Genomic DNA, 16423 nt, shown 5'->3' with positions numbered 1-16423 from the left:
AAACAATGCAACATTGATGTTTTTATTTAGAGGTTGGGATACGAATTATGCAATATTGATAATTTTGTTTAGAGGTTAGGATCGATTCCTAATTTTCTTAAATAGTTAATATGATAGTCAACATTTTGCTGTCGACATTTTGCTGTCAACATTGATGGCTCATGGATATCAAATTAATCACCAAATGTCTGTGATGTTAGAAAGTTAATCTTTGAAATGAAATATTGGATTTATTTTAAAAATGATTTTTAGGCATTCAACACTCGCTCGGTCTCTACCACGGTAAGAGCGAGTGAAAGAAGAAAGGAAGAAAGCGAAGCCGAATCGGAGAACCCCCTCGCCTCGCTCCGAAGCTCGCGGCGAGATCTCCGACCGCTGCCGCCGCCGCCTCCTCCTCCTCCGATGGCCGCCGTGTACAGCCTCTTCATCATCAACAAATCCGGCGGCTTGATCTTCTACAAGGTAACCCCTCCTCCCCACTCCTCCTCCGAGTGAACCTGCTCGCGTCTCGACGATCGATTGAATCGGTCGATCCGACGTTGATCGCTGAAGGTCTGCGCTTTCGTTGTCTGCGGTGTCAGGATTACGGATCTTCGGGGAGGATGGACACGAACGACAGCCTGAGGGTGGCGAGCCTGTGGCACTCGATGCACGCCATCTCCCAGCAGCTGTCCCCGACCGTCGGTGCTCCGGGATCGAGCTCCTCGAGGCCGACACGTTCGATCTCCACTGCTTCCAGTCCCTCACGGTGAGGATCCTGAGTTCGCGAGATCCTCTGTCTTTTTTTCTCGTTTTTTGGTGTGTTTTGGTTATGTCGTTGGTTGATCTAGTGACGGGGAATCTATGTAGTTGTCCGTCAATTGAAGGACCTTTCTGCATAAGATGGAAGAACAAGTTGGCGAATCTTGTCTGCTTGTTTGAAGGATTGCTGGTTGTTGTAGTTCCAATAGGGAGGTAGAGGGTTTGTTCAGTGTCCAGACTTGAACTGGTAATTATTCGATTTCGCGACATTGTGATTTTGTGGATGCATTTTTATTCAGAGAGATTTGAGTACGACTTAGTCGCGATATGCAGATCTGCCATTGCGAGATCTTCTTCCAGTTGTCTTATTGTTGTCCTCTTTGGATCATTTTGTTAAGCCTGCAAGGTTCGTTGTACAGACATTTGCTGGTCATTGTGTGCATGCTGAAGATAAGCAGAAATGGGAGAAAGACGGTGGGACATCACTTTATGAGAAAATGCGTCGGATTCTACATTGATGTAGTTGGGCAGCCATTATTGTCAACTGATTGTGATTCAATTCTTTTTCCCAGTTGACTTTTTTGCTGTTTTATATTATGCAATGAACACAATCAAATCATAGATGAGAAGTTGTTGCTTTGATAGGAGCAAGTTTTATAATAAGCTGGCTTTTTTGGAGCTCATCATCACTAGTTAGCTGTCGTGGTTGTCGGTTTTATTTTCAACCTTTGCAATCAGATATGGTAAAAAGGGCACATTCCAGATTCTTTTAATGATGCTGGCAACTTGGAATGTTGGGGACTACACTTGTCTAGTAACTTAATTGTATCTTAAGCTTGAGGATTTGTCAAAACTTGATAGGCCTTGCAGAGAGGTAGATCTATACTATTTCTGTTACCTTATTAAGCATTACCAGTTGGTAGCATTTTTCTACCCTTTTGGGATGTGTTGCTTGGGTCAAGCACAATATGGATCTTGCATTTGCCATTGAGATTGAATTTTTATGTGTAAATATTTGTGCATTTGAAAGCAAAATGGCGTCTGGTTTTAGTTGTTGAACTCTCACATTGGTTTCTACCACGGTTTATGAGCTCCCAGTTTTCCACTAAAGTTAATACCGTAAGAATGTTCCCCATTCAGGATATGAGTTTTTCTTGAGATCCTTTGATGCTTGTGACAACAAGAAAAACCCTGCAACTTTTTAAATTTTAGATGCCAATTGGCTGAGTAGATGTTTGCTTGTCTTCTGAACAATCAAATGGTAGGCAAGATATGTATTTCATGTCCATCGCTTGATATTGGTTGATCAGCTTCAGGATAGATTAGAGTGGGCTGATCTATCCCCTTCTGTTCCTTCCTAATGAGAATTGTTGACAGCCAATTAGTGCCCTTCTTGTTCCTTATGGTATATAGGTATTAACAATGCAAGCAAAGGTGTTCTCTCTGGTGACTGGCCAAAAAGAGGCATCCTTTGGGGTGCAAACCCGTAAATTATCTGATACAAGTGCTGCTTTTGTTGTGCTTGTGCAGGGACAAAAATTTTTGTGGTCTGTGAGCCCGGGACTCAGCATATGGAGGCTCTGTTAAAAGTCATCTATGAGCTTTACACAGACTATGTTTTGAAGAATCCCTTTTATGAGATGGAGATGCCAATTCGGTGTGAGCTCTTTGATCTCAACCTGTCACAGGCAGTGCAGAAAGATCGTGTGGCATTGCTGGGAAGATAGTGTGCTTAATTTTTTCTTTCTTGACTGAAAGGTAGCGAGCTTAGTTCATAACTGATCTCATTCGCCTCGAATGAAATTATTTCCGAAGCATTGTGGTTAGCTTGATGAGAAGCATGCGTTCTGCTCAGCAAGAAATCTTTCTAACCGATTACCTCGGCGAGTATGAGTAATGATTTCCTTTGTTGAGAGACTCGAGACAAGTCCAAGTGTGAGCCATTGTAAATTGTTGGCTTCTTTCAAAAGCTTACATTTTTTTTCAATTGAAGTTTTTGTCCCTGTGAGTACAGATTGACAGGGAATATAATCCCTTTTAAACCAAGAATAGTTATTAACTCTTACAATTTGGAAAAAGAGAGACAGAACTCAAGGGATAAGAAAGTTCGGAGGTTGACAACAGCATGTCTAGGCTTCCCCTTCTTACAGAAGAAAGCAATAGAATTCTAAATCTTCTGCTGCAATAGGACAGATCTCCTCTGGCTGGTGTTGGCTTTTGTTTTTTCCTAGTCCCAAGATGTCCCAATCCAATTCATTTGCACCGAGACTACTCTTGTTTCGTTGAAAATTAGCAATAAAAAAAATTCCTAATTAGTCATTTCTATCTCATACAAAAAAAGCAGATAAAAATTATTTTCATTATTAACTACAATTCATGTCTAAATGTCTTAAATATTTATTGTTACGAGGAATATATTTTCCATAGCAATATAAAAGGTGCAAATTAGGAAAATCCTTTTTAAATTATCTATGGTCGTTGTCTTTAACCTCCCAACTCCATGAGTCCATTAGTTCCTACCCTGACAATTGCCTTTCGAGCGTGAACTCAAGGGCATTAGGAGTTCCAGCACAAGAAATAAATACAGTCTCACTATGTGCCCACTTGGATTCTGTCATTTGAAGAGTTAGCATATAACTTTTTCAGAGTAAGCATACGGTTCCATAGCCACTGCAGATGAATCTTCCTCGATTTGGTGGAAATCAGAAATCGGCACCATGATTCCTGCGATTGGGTCTATTCTCAGAAAAAGAAAGCACAATTGAGCCCATTGTTAGAACACTGAAGACTCTTTACCCGAAGTGTTATTTCATATGGTGTCCTGCGCCAAAATACCACAGCATTCAATAAAAGTAAAACCTTGTGACAAAAAATTGATGTTGAGATTACAAACCAATGACACTACAGTTCTTCTCAACAGCTATTTCTTTAAATAATCTTTTTCCTCGAGGCAAAGACTGCCACCAAATAGAAATCAATCAAGTCGGGATCAAACTTCTCTACTGCGCTTGAGTGCAGGAATGTTGATTTAATTTTTCATCTGTACTGCAGCAACAATGAAAACTGCTCAGGGAAGGCATTGTGCAAAGTCGTAATGAGCTCAGGTGGCAACACCTGCCCTTTCAGGAGAACTTCTCGATGTCTTTCTATCAATGAGAAGACGAGTCGCTGGTGATCAACCTCCTCCAGATGGCCTATTTTGTACCATACAGACACAAATAGATTAGCAAGATTATCCCAAAGTTTATCCTGAGCATGAAAATTGTTTAAACAGGCAAAAAAAAAACACCACATAGCATACAAATCATCCCTCGGGTAAACCCTGCGGACACAATTCTCCAACAGAAATTCATTTCACTGAAAAAATCGAAACATTTGCACAAGAGACATCACATCATGCAACAAAAACCCTACTGAGATTTCCCAAAAAAAATCTGAGGCTGTTTCTCCAAGTGCAATCTGAATTCTATGCAAACCTAAGGGGGGCCAAGAACTAATATGCCTGCACTTGGCTGCCTCGATACCACTTGCTTGCTAGTTAAATAGTTTCAGGAAGATGTTGGAGACAGATGTCATGGGATTAAAAAGTCCTCTGAGCCCTTTGGCAAACCTTCATACTGATTATCTGTCCCAAACAAGCAAACTCACAAACCTTGAAGCTGATAGTACCTCCAAAAGAAGGCCTCAAAAAAGCAGCCATCGAGAGCAATACAAAGATTCTACTTTACGGCTATCTAACAATCACAGGAGACTTCTGAAGTTTGTGATTATGATGAAAGCATTTGAGTTACATCTCATCGAGCTCTAATGTATGATAGTGTCCATTGCAAGTGACTTAGACAATCAGGTTGCAAAACATTTCAAGCAGATTAAGTTTGTAACTAAAACCACGATTTTTTTCGCACAGCTTACAAGTAGAACACAGAACTTTACCCAAATCAGGCTCAAGGTCTTCATTTTCAACATCTCCCTCTTCAATGGCACTACCCTCTTCAAGATCAATCGCAGCTTTGGCATATCTTTCCAGAAATTCTTCTTGAGTTTCTTCATGCTCATCATCGTCATCTGAATCCTGGTACAATTCAAAACAACTTAAAGAGAAGGAAACATTTTCCGAATATATTTACAAAAATAAAATTCTCAGGTTACCCTATAGCCATCAAATAGAATTTTCATGTTACATAATCCTCTGATATGTTTTGCTGCTTAATAAAACTGAAGTTCTAAAATTTGTGAATCGACTGATTCAAAATTGTCCCAAGAAAAAAGCCCGGTTAAACAATTGAACACACTATCCAATCTTGCATCAAAGTCCCTGGAACTTACATAACTAGTTATTTCCTCTTTTGAGCATCTTAAACCATAAAACTTATACAAGACATGTCATCCAGCTGGAAATAGGTTCAAGCTTTGTACTTTTTTTTTTTTGGGTAAAAACAAGCTTTGTACTTTCTCTCCAAACCATCTCCTTAAGACCATCTGTCTTCAAAACTATCTCCTAAAGCCAGAGAGCTCAAATGTCTCAAGAGGATAATCTTATCTTGAAGGATCTGTAAATACTGGATGCATTTTAAGAACCAATACTCTTATGCTTTGGACTTAAGAACCATCATCACTAACATTTTTTACTTTTCATTGGTAAGAAGAGAACTGGTAAAAGAGCTAACCTCACAATCAGTTTCCTCTTCATCTTCATCAACACTTTCTTCTTGTACTTCTTCTTCTTCCTCCTCTGCATTATCCTCCACTTCTTTCAATTTTGCTGTTGCCTCCAGCAGTGAAGTGAAGCATTCACAACCTAAACCGGATGAAAAATTTCCCAGTTCTAATAACCTCTCAATCACCTTCACCAATGCCATTACTGCACAGTACCCAAAAGTCTGAATGACTTAATCGTTTCAACTTAGATAATGGATGTATCTACAAAACAGAACTGATAGACCAAAAAGAATTTTACGCAAGATTTTTTATTAAAATAATTCAAGGACTATACTCCATATCGAATACCATGCTATCCAAGGGCTTGCAGTGTATGGGATAACTTTCTTATAGATATGACTGATTTTATAAATTTATGAGCAAGAGTTAAAAGAGGAACTTCATACACTTTACATATCCATTGTTTAGGTTTTTCATTTGACATGATTTTCATAAAAAATTTCGCTCAGTTTCTAATTTAACATAATGTACCACTTGACATTTTATTTATATATAATACTCGTTATTTTCACCCTTTCGTCAATATCTTTATGTAAGCTTTATCCTCTAAAAATATATATACTTCATTTTTATTTTCTCTCTCATCAATCAAGCCATTTAATTAAAAATTAAAGTTGAATTAGCATTTTATATTTTCTAAGAGTTAAGAGTAAAAAAGTCCGTTTATTTAAAATCCTCCCAATAATGAAGTGCATTAATTAGTGATACAATTTTGAATTATATCTAATCAAGTATAGCTAACCAAGGTTGGCCCAAAAGAAATATCATCAAGGTGAATGAACCAAAATCTTAAGGATGAAAAAGAATCAATTATGTCTTAGACTTCTGCCCAAGATTCAGGTGTGCTACTGACCACATAACTTAATCTCGGAATCTCCTGATAGACAGATGGTACAAGAAGGGGAGGCAACCGAACATAATGCTGATACCCAGGCTGCAAAGCCACCATCTTGACTCCTTGTCAATATCTCCTCCACATTATCAGGACAATACAAATAGCATGATGCAATAACAAGCAACAAAGACTTCCACAGTGGAGAGGGCCGCTTGCATTGAATTCTGTAGAAACTAGAAGATGCTGCCTGGCAAAATGCAATCACTAATGACTGCTTTACACTTTCAGTTTCAGGTGAATAGCTTGGGGCATGAAGCAGCATATGGACGCAGGAACATGCTCTGCACATCGCAGATGGATATTGTGTGATGGCCTCACTTATAAAAGCTCCAATACCTTCAATAATAGATAGTGAAGGAACAGGTGGGGCAGGAGGTGATGGTACACGTCTTGACAAGAAATCAGCCAGCTCATATTCAGTAGAAAGTCTGACAACTTCCTTGATGCAGTCAAAAACTGATAAATCCTCTGATTCTTCCCAAGCATGCCAGTCTGCTATGAGATGAGCCCAAACTAATAATAGTTCTGATACTTTCAGTTCTAGAACTGAGTTGTTTTCAGTAACAGATAGCATGATGGACCGAAGTAATGTTGATGCATGATCTATGCAGGAGGGAGGCGCAGATGTTTCACTTTCCTGAAACAACAGAGGGGAAAGGCCAAGTGTCAGGGCAGTTCTCCTATACTAAAAAAGTTGCCATACTGCGCTAAGTTTAACCAACAAACTAAAGAGCTGTGTAGAAGCGTACAGGAAGAATTAGAGTAAAAAATTCTACAATAAGCTCCTCCCAGAAATGACTTATGCAGACAGAACGCATAAGAAAGGACTTCTATTTTGCTAATGAATCATCTATATTACGAAGTGCCGCATGCAATGGGACACCTAGTACAATGGAAAGAAGCTAAATATCATTGTGAGAAACCATATTGAAATTGACTTGAAATGATAAACTAGCAAGCAAAATCAAGTCTTCCAGGGAACAATACACATAACCGTCTGATAAAAACATATCAAGGTTACTGGAGACTAACCAACGGATTTTTTGGCTTGAGCCAAGCCTCTTGCAAAAGAACTGAGAAAGCTCTACCAATTACAGCTCGCCCAGATGCGCGCTTTTCAGAGGATTCATGCTCATTGGTTTCTTCACTTATAAAAGTCTCCCAACATTGAGCCATCACTGCCAAAGTTGCAAATCCTTTTTCAGCTACCTATAGAGCAAAACAGTAACTTTATCATAAAAATCAATTACAACCAATTAAGGCCAATAGTTGCAAAGCACGCATATATTAATATCAGTCCCAAACACTCATTTAAAATAAATCCAGGAAAATGCTGTTCTACATTTTAGGACCCAAAGGAACTCCAACTCTATAGCATCAGAACAAAAGGGATGCACGGTAACATGCAAAGACAAGCACCATCAGGTGCAATATTGGCTGGAGCACAAGTGATGATAGTGGCGGCATGGTAAGTTTTAAACATAAAGCAGGTAGCGAACAACATACAAGTAAATACACCCTACATCATTGAACTCATATACTCCTTGTAGAGTTAAGAGTTAATGTGGTTCCAAACCGGTTCATTTATGATTGGTTAAGTCTATCAGCTGCAAAGCCATCAAAGTGCATTTAGAACAAGAAGGCATAACAGTACTTTAAAGGCCAGAGACACAAATGGAAGAGAAATGAACAAGAACAGCAAATAGATGGTCAGTCTGCAAAATGAAAACATACTTGGGGCCATGGCTCCGTACTAGGAGGTAAAAACTTTGAGATGGTGCCAGCAAGAGGTAAAACTAAGTCTGGGATATGAATCATGACACTTTCATTTCCAGCCTCCATTAAAGAGTTCAGAAGCTCAAATAAAATACAGCTTTCCTCATCTTCATTACTGATCCTATTAATCACAACTTGAAGAAGTGGCAACCATTCAGGTGGTGGGTAATCATTCTGCCAGGAAAAAAATGAAGTCAGATTAATACATCATTCTCAATAATCAAATTTAAACATTTAGCCATACAAAAATTACTGGGGCCCCACTTCAAATAGTTTAGCCATTGCCCCTGCAGCTGCAACACGGACAGGATAGCAAGAAATATCCGTTGTATCCATCATGGATAATGCCTTTAGCAAATGGGAATATATTTCTGAGCTCATATCCTGAAAGCAAATGTACAACTTAGAAAAATAAGTGCTTTTATTCAATAAGCGCTCAATAAGAATAAAAGCAATACTGAGCAGTGAGCACTACACTGGCTGACCAATCTGAATTCTACTCAATGCGTCAAACAAAACAAATTCTCTTGCGCAGATAGCATTCCTAAGGGTTATTCTTACTTCAGGTAGACAAGATGAAAGCTCTCCAACAACCCAGTTTGCAGCTGCCACCAAGTATGGAACCTTTTCTAATATCATGTATACTGGTAGAACTCGTGTACGAAGAAGAGTTGCTGTATATCCAGGTTGTTTATCCCTTAAAAACTGTATTTGCAGCATGAAAACACAGAGAATTCAGTTTATACTCATAAAAAATGTCAAATTGCACCACGCGGCTGTTTGTTCCTTACATCTTCCAGTCCACCATAAGCTGTCAACACCGCAAAGTAACTGCACAACCACATTGAACAAAGGAGAACATTTAGGATTCCCAAGACTGTACATTCATATTTAAAGGTACCCAAATAATAAACTAAATACAAATAGTTATGGTCAACCAGTTTAAAGATATAAAGCATAGAGAATGGAAGTCAAAATATACATTCTTTCAAAAGGTGAGAAATTCACACCCATGAAATTCTTTGAATATTCCTATAAGGAAATATGCAACGCTTTCAGTACCGGTAGGTCATCTCGCATGTATGTCCAGCTTTGATAGCACCTATTATTAACTGCAAATAGCCTTCTAGAAAAGCTTATCATGCTGTAAATTTCTTTTGGATATGCAAAAAACAGGAAAGCATTTCAAGAAATAATCTAGTCAGTGAACATTTGATGTAAAGATGACCAAGAAGAGGAGGATAGGTCCACAAAAATCTTATTACAAATGTGAGATTTTGTTATGAGATTTTGTGAGACCACGGCCATTTGTTCTAAAAGCTTAAGATGTTAAATGAATGCATGGTTTATTATTTAAATATTCCCCTCCACGCTTAATCTAGTCTTTTTTTGCTTAATACTAAGCATGAAAATATTTGATTGAGGAGGCAAATAGGGGCCTGAAAGATCCAAACTCAAGACCTCTTAGCTCTAATACCATGAAGATTTTGTGGAACTACAACCAACTGTTCTAAAAGATTAAGCTATTAGATGAAAGCATGATTTATTATTTAAATATTCTAACAATAAAGTAGAGACAGAGAGAGGAAGCGTGAGTTTACAAAATAATTGGAATGAGGAAAAAGCATATCCCTAAGCATTCTTTAGCCGTTGAAAATAGTAAACAGGACCAAAGTATTTACGACCTGTAACTTATAATATTGTGCACTCTCTCTTTAAGGACAGAAACAGAAGAAAAATCAGTGAAAAGAGTTGCTAATCAGATAGTGCCCAATAAGATAATTTCCAACAAGTTTTACCATTCTAGATCCTTGGATGTACATACAGGATATTAATTCCATCTACTCACTTATTTAAGATCGTAGATTGGGATGCATTATCATCAGTAGGAACAGGAAACTTGGACAAAAAGGGAAGAACCAATAACTCCCCCACAGAAGACTGCTGACCATTTCTCTTGTTCTTTTCGCCTTTTTTACGCTTTGAAGAGGTCGATTTGGAACTCCCGATTGGAGGTCCCTGCAGTTTAAAAAAAACGATAAAGTTAATTACACAAGCAACTTCTGCATGATCAACGTAAGAGAACCAAGCATCAACCTTTGATATTGACATGACACCAAGTAAATTTATTGCACTCTTTCTGGCTGTGAACAAATCCTCCCTCCATCCAGAAAAATCTTCCTATGTACAGATTAGAAGCTGTGAAAAATAGTTACTCACATATAAAGTGACAAACATATCTGATTAGCAACCATACAAGTTCAGATGGAAGGTTTTTCCTTATGTACTCATCTGCATCTTCTTCCCACTCTAATATGTCCTATTGCAAAGAGAGATAGTTGGGGTAAATTAGCTACGGAAGTAAAATAAGGAGAGAATCTGTATCAGCTACATTTTGAACAGAATAACAGAGATTAGAAACCTTACCTTTTCATTCATAGCCAATGCTGGCATAATCGCAGAGTCCAATAGAAAAGAGAAGTGTGGTGAAACAATCTTCCAACCCTTGTTAAAATAAAAAATAGAGAGAGTACAAGATATATTTGTCAGCATAGATCAAGCTGCAAAATCCTTTAGGCTATTTAAATATGTTGACATGAAGTGATTAAAATTAATTTGATGACCATCCAGAAAAAAATTATAACTAATGTTTTCAAGAACATTTTAAAAAATACCCTAAGTGAGACAAATTATTACAGGATATATCCACCATTTAAAAATAAAATACGTATAACTGACTACGATGTGTGTACTTGCATACACAAACATGTGTGCTTTAGTGTGCCCAATGAAGACTTAGAACACAATCTGCAGAATGCATATTTTGGCAACAAGTTTTTCTGAAGAAACTTAAGAGATTGCTCCAGGTAACAACTAGTTCATTAGCTATCATTGGAGCTGGAAACTTACTGGTCCAGTCTCCAGAACACGTGAAATGACATCAAAGGCAAGTGAAAGAATCCTCTCTGTCTGAAAATCTAGTTTCTGTATTCAAGATAGAACATGTTATCAGCAGTCCAATCAATGAAAGAGCAAGCAAATACCAAGTGCTAAACCCATAACTCTAGATAGAAAAATGGAGCTTAGATACATATGCAGGTGAAATCAAGCATGATGAGCTGAAGTTTGAAAAGGTCCAGGAGAAAATGAAGAGTGCTTTTCCAGTTGCTCATGGTACTCACTCCCATTTCATCATTGCCTTAAGGGGTTCTAAGCAGAAACCTGCCTTACAGATTGAATCTTAACAACCTCCTTAGGTTCTGGCCTTGATTGCACTTGTTCTTTCACATTTATAAGAAACAATCTGGTGAGACAGAAGCGGCTAGGCATAGGAAAAGGGGATTCTATCTATAATGGGAAACTTTTAATCCATGCAGTCACATATCTAGTGCCAAGGTTAGTCTTAGGGCTAGCCAAGACGGAGATTGATGGCCAAGCAAAAGAAATTGAAAATTCTAGAAGACTACTTACACTGATATTACTGCTGTACTTGACAATATTTAAAGCACAGTTGACAATGTCAGGCATCAACCTGGAAAAATTTGGCAGATGCATACCATAAAAACCCAACCCAATAGTCTTCTGCTCGACAAAAAATACTAAGTAACTTACTTATCAGAGTGTTTTCTGTGTCGAGTTATCAGCACACAGAAAATGAGCAAACTTCTCTTCCCAGCTTTTAATCTCTGCATGTACTCATTTCCTGAGGGCGCTACAGAATCAAAAGTCAAAGAATCCAAAATCTCAATTAAATCACGACAAAATGAAGCCACGTGAGGAGCTAAAGCAGACGGCATATGTGACCTCACCTGTACAGGCAAAAGACAAGCTTAATAAATAAATAAATAAACCAACGTATGAAAGGAAATGTACTAAAAAAGTCCAGCTGTCTAGATTTCCAGATAGAAAGAAACAATGTGACAGGTGTTTCAGTCAGCAGAAAAGGTTCTGCTGTCTCAGCTATTGCATTTTTCTTCTTCACTAGAAATTTGCTTCCCCATAGCTCTTGCCTTGTATCCAGCTACTTTCGTGTTCATCATGTCCCTCTTTCGTTCAAATTTTATAGAGACAAAATAAACTATCACCACAAGTCCAGCTTCTTACGTGTTCATCATGTCCCATTTCGATCATACTTTATAGAGACAAAATAAACTAGCAACTAACCAGGAATCTGAGGGATACGGTGGTCTGAACCTAGGTTACCATGTTTAGTTAATGATTAGTATGAGAAAACAATGAATTGGTTATCATAAAGCAATCTTTGCCTCTGAACGCTTTTGATATCCCTAAAACTTCAGTTGCTAAAGTGTACAGTGCAGTAACAAATAGGGAAGACCATCAAGATATGAAAAGCATAACTTACAGCAAAATGGACGCATTTGCATATGATAAGTATAATCTTCTCAGTACTTATATCAGTCATTTTATGGGCTGCTTTGACCTATTTCAACAACAATAAATCATTATAGTGAATTTCAATGATATAAGAGGGAATTAGTAGAGAAAGTAAAGAACTGACCTTTCCAACAAGACTATGGAAAACAACTAGCAGTGGTACAAGAATATCTTCTGCAATCAGTTCTAGTTGTGGCGGCACCGGCTCCACAACAACCTTTGGGTTCAAAAAGTACTAGCAAAAAGAAAAGTTTATATTTACTTTAACAGATATTGAGAACTCATTATAAATACTATAAAACTTCTGCAGTATTGCATTTCACTGTTATTTTGCAAGATGACTCTTTTACCAACTGGTTTTTTGGTTAAAGGAACAATGTATATAAATGGAGCAAAACAGATTCTACAATTGAAATGGCCAAAACATCACAGTTGAAGATGGATAAGTATTGGAAAAAAACACAAACAAATATCTTATAAGAGAGAAGTGGCCACCATACATCAATTGTCAAGGCAGAAATCAGGTTGAATCAAAGCAGCAACACAAACTAAGCCTTAATCCACTAAAAGCAATCAGCTTTATGAATCCATTATGTCATTCACTCTGTTAGAAAATCCAATCTAAAAGCTTAAGCCATACCAATTGACTAGCACACCCCAATAGCTAGTTGTTGAGGTGGGCAAGCCCAAGGCCACTTAACCACACATTAAAGTCCTACAACACTGAGGTGGGACCCAAGTCCCATAACCTGCAATGTGGAGGCACCAGTCTTTTGCTAGTCCCAAGCCAACACTGCAATTTGGGCATCACCACCCATGCCACTCAATTGGAACTAGGAGGGATGCTGGGCAGCTCTGATCCTATGTTAGAAAATCTATCTAAAAGCTTAAGTCACTAGGTAAAGGGAGACGACATGTATATAAGGCTTATATAAACTCCTGTAGACACATCACGACTCAATTCTTTAGTAAGTCTTTACTAAGTCTTCAGTAAGCGCTAGGTACCCTATACCTTTCCTTTCATTTCCATCCACGCATTTATGCTTTCTGCTGCTACTTCTAACGCGCATGCCCACTTACCCCCATTGTTGTGTAATACTCTAAGTCCCATGTAGAATGAAATAGGGATTATTAATTAATACACAACTAGCAGTTTATCCCCAAATTGTCATCACCTTTAGTGCTCATTATGGAAGCACGGTTTATTCAAATTGAGTCAAGTCGTTATGTAAGAATACAAAGGCTTTATTCGAATGTGAAAAAGCCATCTCGAACATGCTTCTCTCACCTTATCTCAATTGGAGCAACACTTACTTTGCCAGAGATCATTTATCATTCTGCTTTTCTCTTGTGTACTCGCACATCCAATAGAACATTGCTATCTCTACTCCACTAGTCTTGTACCAAGTGTTGGTGTTTAACTACCCAGCTTTCTGTGCCACTTGGGATTATTGGCCTATATATCGTCCTATGTAATTTTCCCTTAAGTGGAATTGGACTTGTATACGAAACACTAAACGCACTTTTCCACTTCATCCTAAACGTTTGTAACTCATGGGTAAGATCTTCATTGATTTTAACATACTTTTGCAAAATTGATCCACGATATGAAAACCAAAGCTGTTAATTTAAACTTCCACTCTTACTAAACTTAGACAATATATTATGACTTTTATTAACTTAGACGAAAACCCTTAGGATCCATTTTTCCCTTGAAATTTCGAGTTTCTCATTCACACTCCTGCCTTTGATTTATCTACTAACAGAACTATCCATTAAAAAACATACATGAAGACGTATCATCTCGAATATGTCTGTCAACTGATCCATTATCAGAGCAAAATGATGAGAATTTTGAGTTGAGATGATCTCCAAAGGGATAATAAATGTGTAAAACCCAGGAAACAGGAGTAAATAATCTTACCACTATTCCAGCGTAATTTAAAACTATGTAAGAAAGCTCTCGAAAAAGGATAACTTGAAACAATAAAAAGCTGTAATTTGTTGCTTCATCTTATAGATATATTTAATGGCATGTTTGCTTGCAAAAACTACTGTCAATATTTTGCTTTCTTGCCAAATTTTAAATTATTGTCTAAGGTTCAAAAAATTATGAATAGAATTATATAGTTACCTATGTGTCGATTTTTTATATTGTGAAAGTTTCAGGTGTTTTGGGTTAAATAAAAAAGTCAAAATGTGTGCAATGCAAAATTTAGTTTGAGTAACAAATATATAGTATAAGTCAATCCAGTTATGCCCCAACTGTGCACAAGGATGAGGAAATTGATCAGTACCTGAAAAGGCCTGATGAGTGCATGAAGGATCGTGAGCGCATTGACAGTCCTCCATTTGCAATTTGCATTGTTACTAATTTGGTCGCTGCTTTGAATTGCCAAGCGTAATTCAGGCACCAGTTCAGGCCACGAATTTTGCTTCACAAACTCGACTTCAGCAACAAACTTGAACTGCCAAAGGAGGATAATTCTCACGTGACCAATGACTAGCGGAACTAATTAGATGCACAATTGAGTATTGGTAAGAACTAATTAGGACATTTCTCATACCACTTCCACCAAAACCTTTAAAATCTCCGGTTCTACTTGAAGCAAAGCTTGCATCAGCTGATCCTTAAACTCCTTACCAACTTCTAAAGATGGATTTTCACCGATATTTCGCCTGATGTAGTTCTTGAGGTAAGTGGCAGCCGCAACTCTAAGACCTTGATTTTCACCGCCTATCCATCGAAATAAGATATTAATTTGCAACTGATGCTTAACAGAAGATCAGGCATACACCGCGCAGAAGCGGAATAGAAGCTTTCAAATGCGGAGTCAAACTGAAGTTCACACGAATAGCCAAAAGCGCAGAAGCCGAGGTAGCTACGACTCGCCCCGATCAACAAACGGGGAGAGGCGAGTAACTGTTGATACAGAACGGAAAACTATACAACTCCATGTCTCTTTTAAGCGCGACGGCCGATTTTACGACGTGAACGACGATGTTGGAAATGAATTCGCGAGCGTTTTTACCGGTGGCGAGGGCGAGGAGGTGGAAAGGGAAGCGAGGCAGGGAGGACGCGAGGCGATCGAGCGCCGCGGTGGCCGCGCGGACATCGCCGCCGCCGCCGCCGCCGAGGGTGGCGCTCAGGAGCTGAGCCAACTGCTGGACCTCCATCGCGCCTCTTCGCGGAGGAGTTGCGCCGCCGCGGCTCCGGAGATCGCCGAAACCCTAGCGCGAGGCCCCGACGGGGGAAGCGCGGCGGCGGAGATTGGAATTGGGCGGGAAAAAAAATGGCGGTGGGGGCGAATGTGAAATGATGATGGAGCTGACTGAGGGAGCAGGACTGAAGGTGAAATTTGGGGACAATAATGAGTAAGGCGAAATTATTAGTGAAAATAAAAAAAATAAAATAAATAAAATTTAAAAAAATGTCGGAAATAAGAAAAATGGATATGCCGGGGCATCGAACCCCGCGCCCCACCGGTCGCATGTAAAGTGAGCCACTTTACGCTTGAGCTGAGATTCCCGACACGATGCGCTTTTTTTTTTTAACGAGTGATATATTATATTTAATTTTGAGATTGAGTGTAACGAAAGTTTTATAACTTATTACGAAAATATAATATTTTTAAATTTTAAATTTTATATAATTAAATTCTGAAATTTATCCACTTCATACAATTGAGTTTCCTAATAAAGTTAGGAAAATAGCTAACATAGCCTTTTTTTTTTTGAAAAAAAAATTATGATGTGTAGAATTGAGAGGCTTTGGAGGAGATGGAGAGCGGCTGCTGCAAAAGCATAGAACGGTGGATCGAGGGCATGCTCGGGGATCAAAATGGAGAAATCCAGTAGGACAACACCGCTCGCAATAAGGCCCTGTTTGGTTAAAAA

The 16423-nt window shown here is 38.5% G+C and overlaps 2 protein-coding genes across 2 annotated transcripts; one reads left to right on the top strand and one right to left on the bottom strand.

Annotated features, from left to right (window-relative positions):
• The first annotated feature begins 246 nt into the window (after positions 1 to 246).
• On the top strand, positions 247 to 2749 carry LOC104415281 (trafficking protein particle complex subunit 4). The gene is given in 5 exon segments (XM_039308096.1): positions 247 to 462; positions 582 to 675; positions 678 to 748; position 961; positions 2272 to 2749. Coding segments are annotated over 5 exon segments (423 nt in total). The 5' UTR covers positions 247 to 402; the 3' UTR covers positions 2469 to 2749.
• Positions 2750 to 3523: 774 nt separating this feature from the next.
• Positions 3524 to 15865, bottom strand: LOC104415282 (importin beta-like SAD2). Its single transcript, XM_010026553.3, has 21 exons — positions 15559 to 15865; positions 15094 to 15263; positions 14824 to 14994; positions 12651 to 12761; positions 12495 to 12572; positions 11744 to 11940; positions 11603 to 11663; positions 11042 to 11116; positions 10559 to 10636; positions 10389 to 10451; positions 10229 to 10312; positions 9981 to 10150; positions 8923 to 8962; positions 8693 to 8836; positions 8396 to 8515; positions 8090 to 8305; positions 7388 to 7564; positions 6314 to 6992; positions 5409 to 5602; positions 4675 to 4813; positions 3524 to 3935 (listed from the first exon to the last, which is right to left on the bottom strand). The coding sequence occupies exons 1-21, from the start codon at positions 15701 to 15703 to the stop codon at positions 3778 to 3780; spliced, it is 3270 nt and encodes a 1089-aa protein (XP_010024855.2). The 5' UTR covers positions 15704 to 15865; the 3' UTR covers positions 3524 to 3777.
• Positions 15866 to 16423: the final 558 nt, after the last annotated feature.

Source organism: Eucalyptus grandis, chromosome 3 (genome assembly GCF_016545825.1).
Source record: "Eucalyptus grandis isolate ANBG69807.140 chromosome 3, ASM1654582v1, whole genome shotgun sequence".
Taxonomy (NCBI): Eukaryota; Viridiplantae; Streptophyta; class Magnoliopsida; order Myrtales; family Myrtaceae; genus Eucalyptus; species Eucalyptus grandis.
The sequence above is the reverse complement of the archived record's forward strand: the minus strand, read 5'-3'. Positions and strand labels throughout refer to the sequence as shown.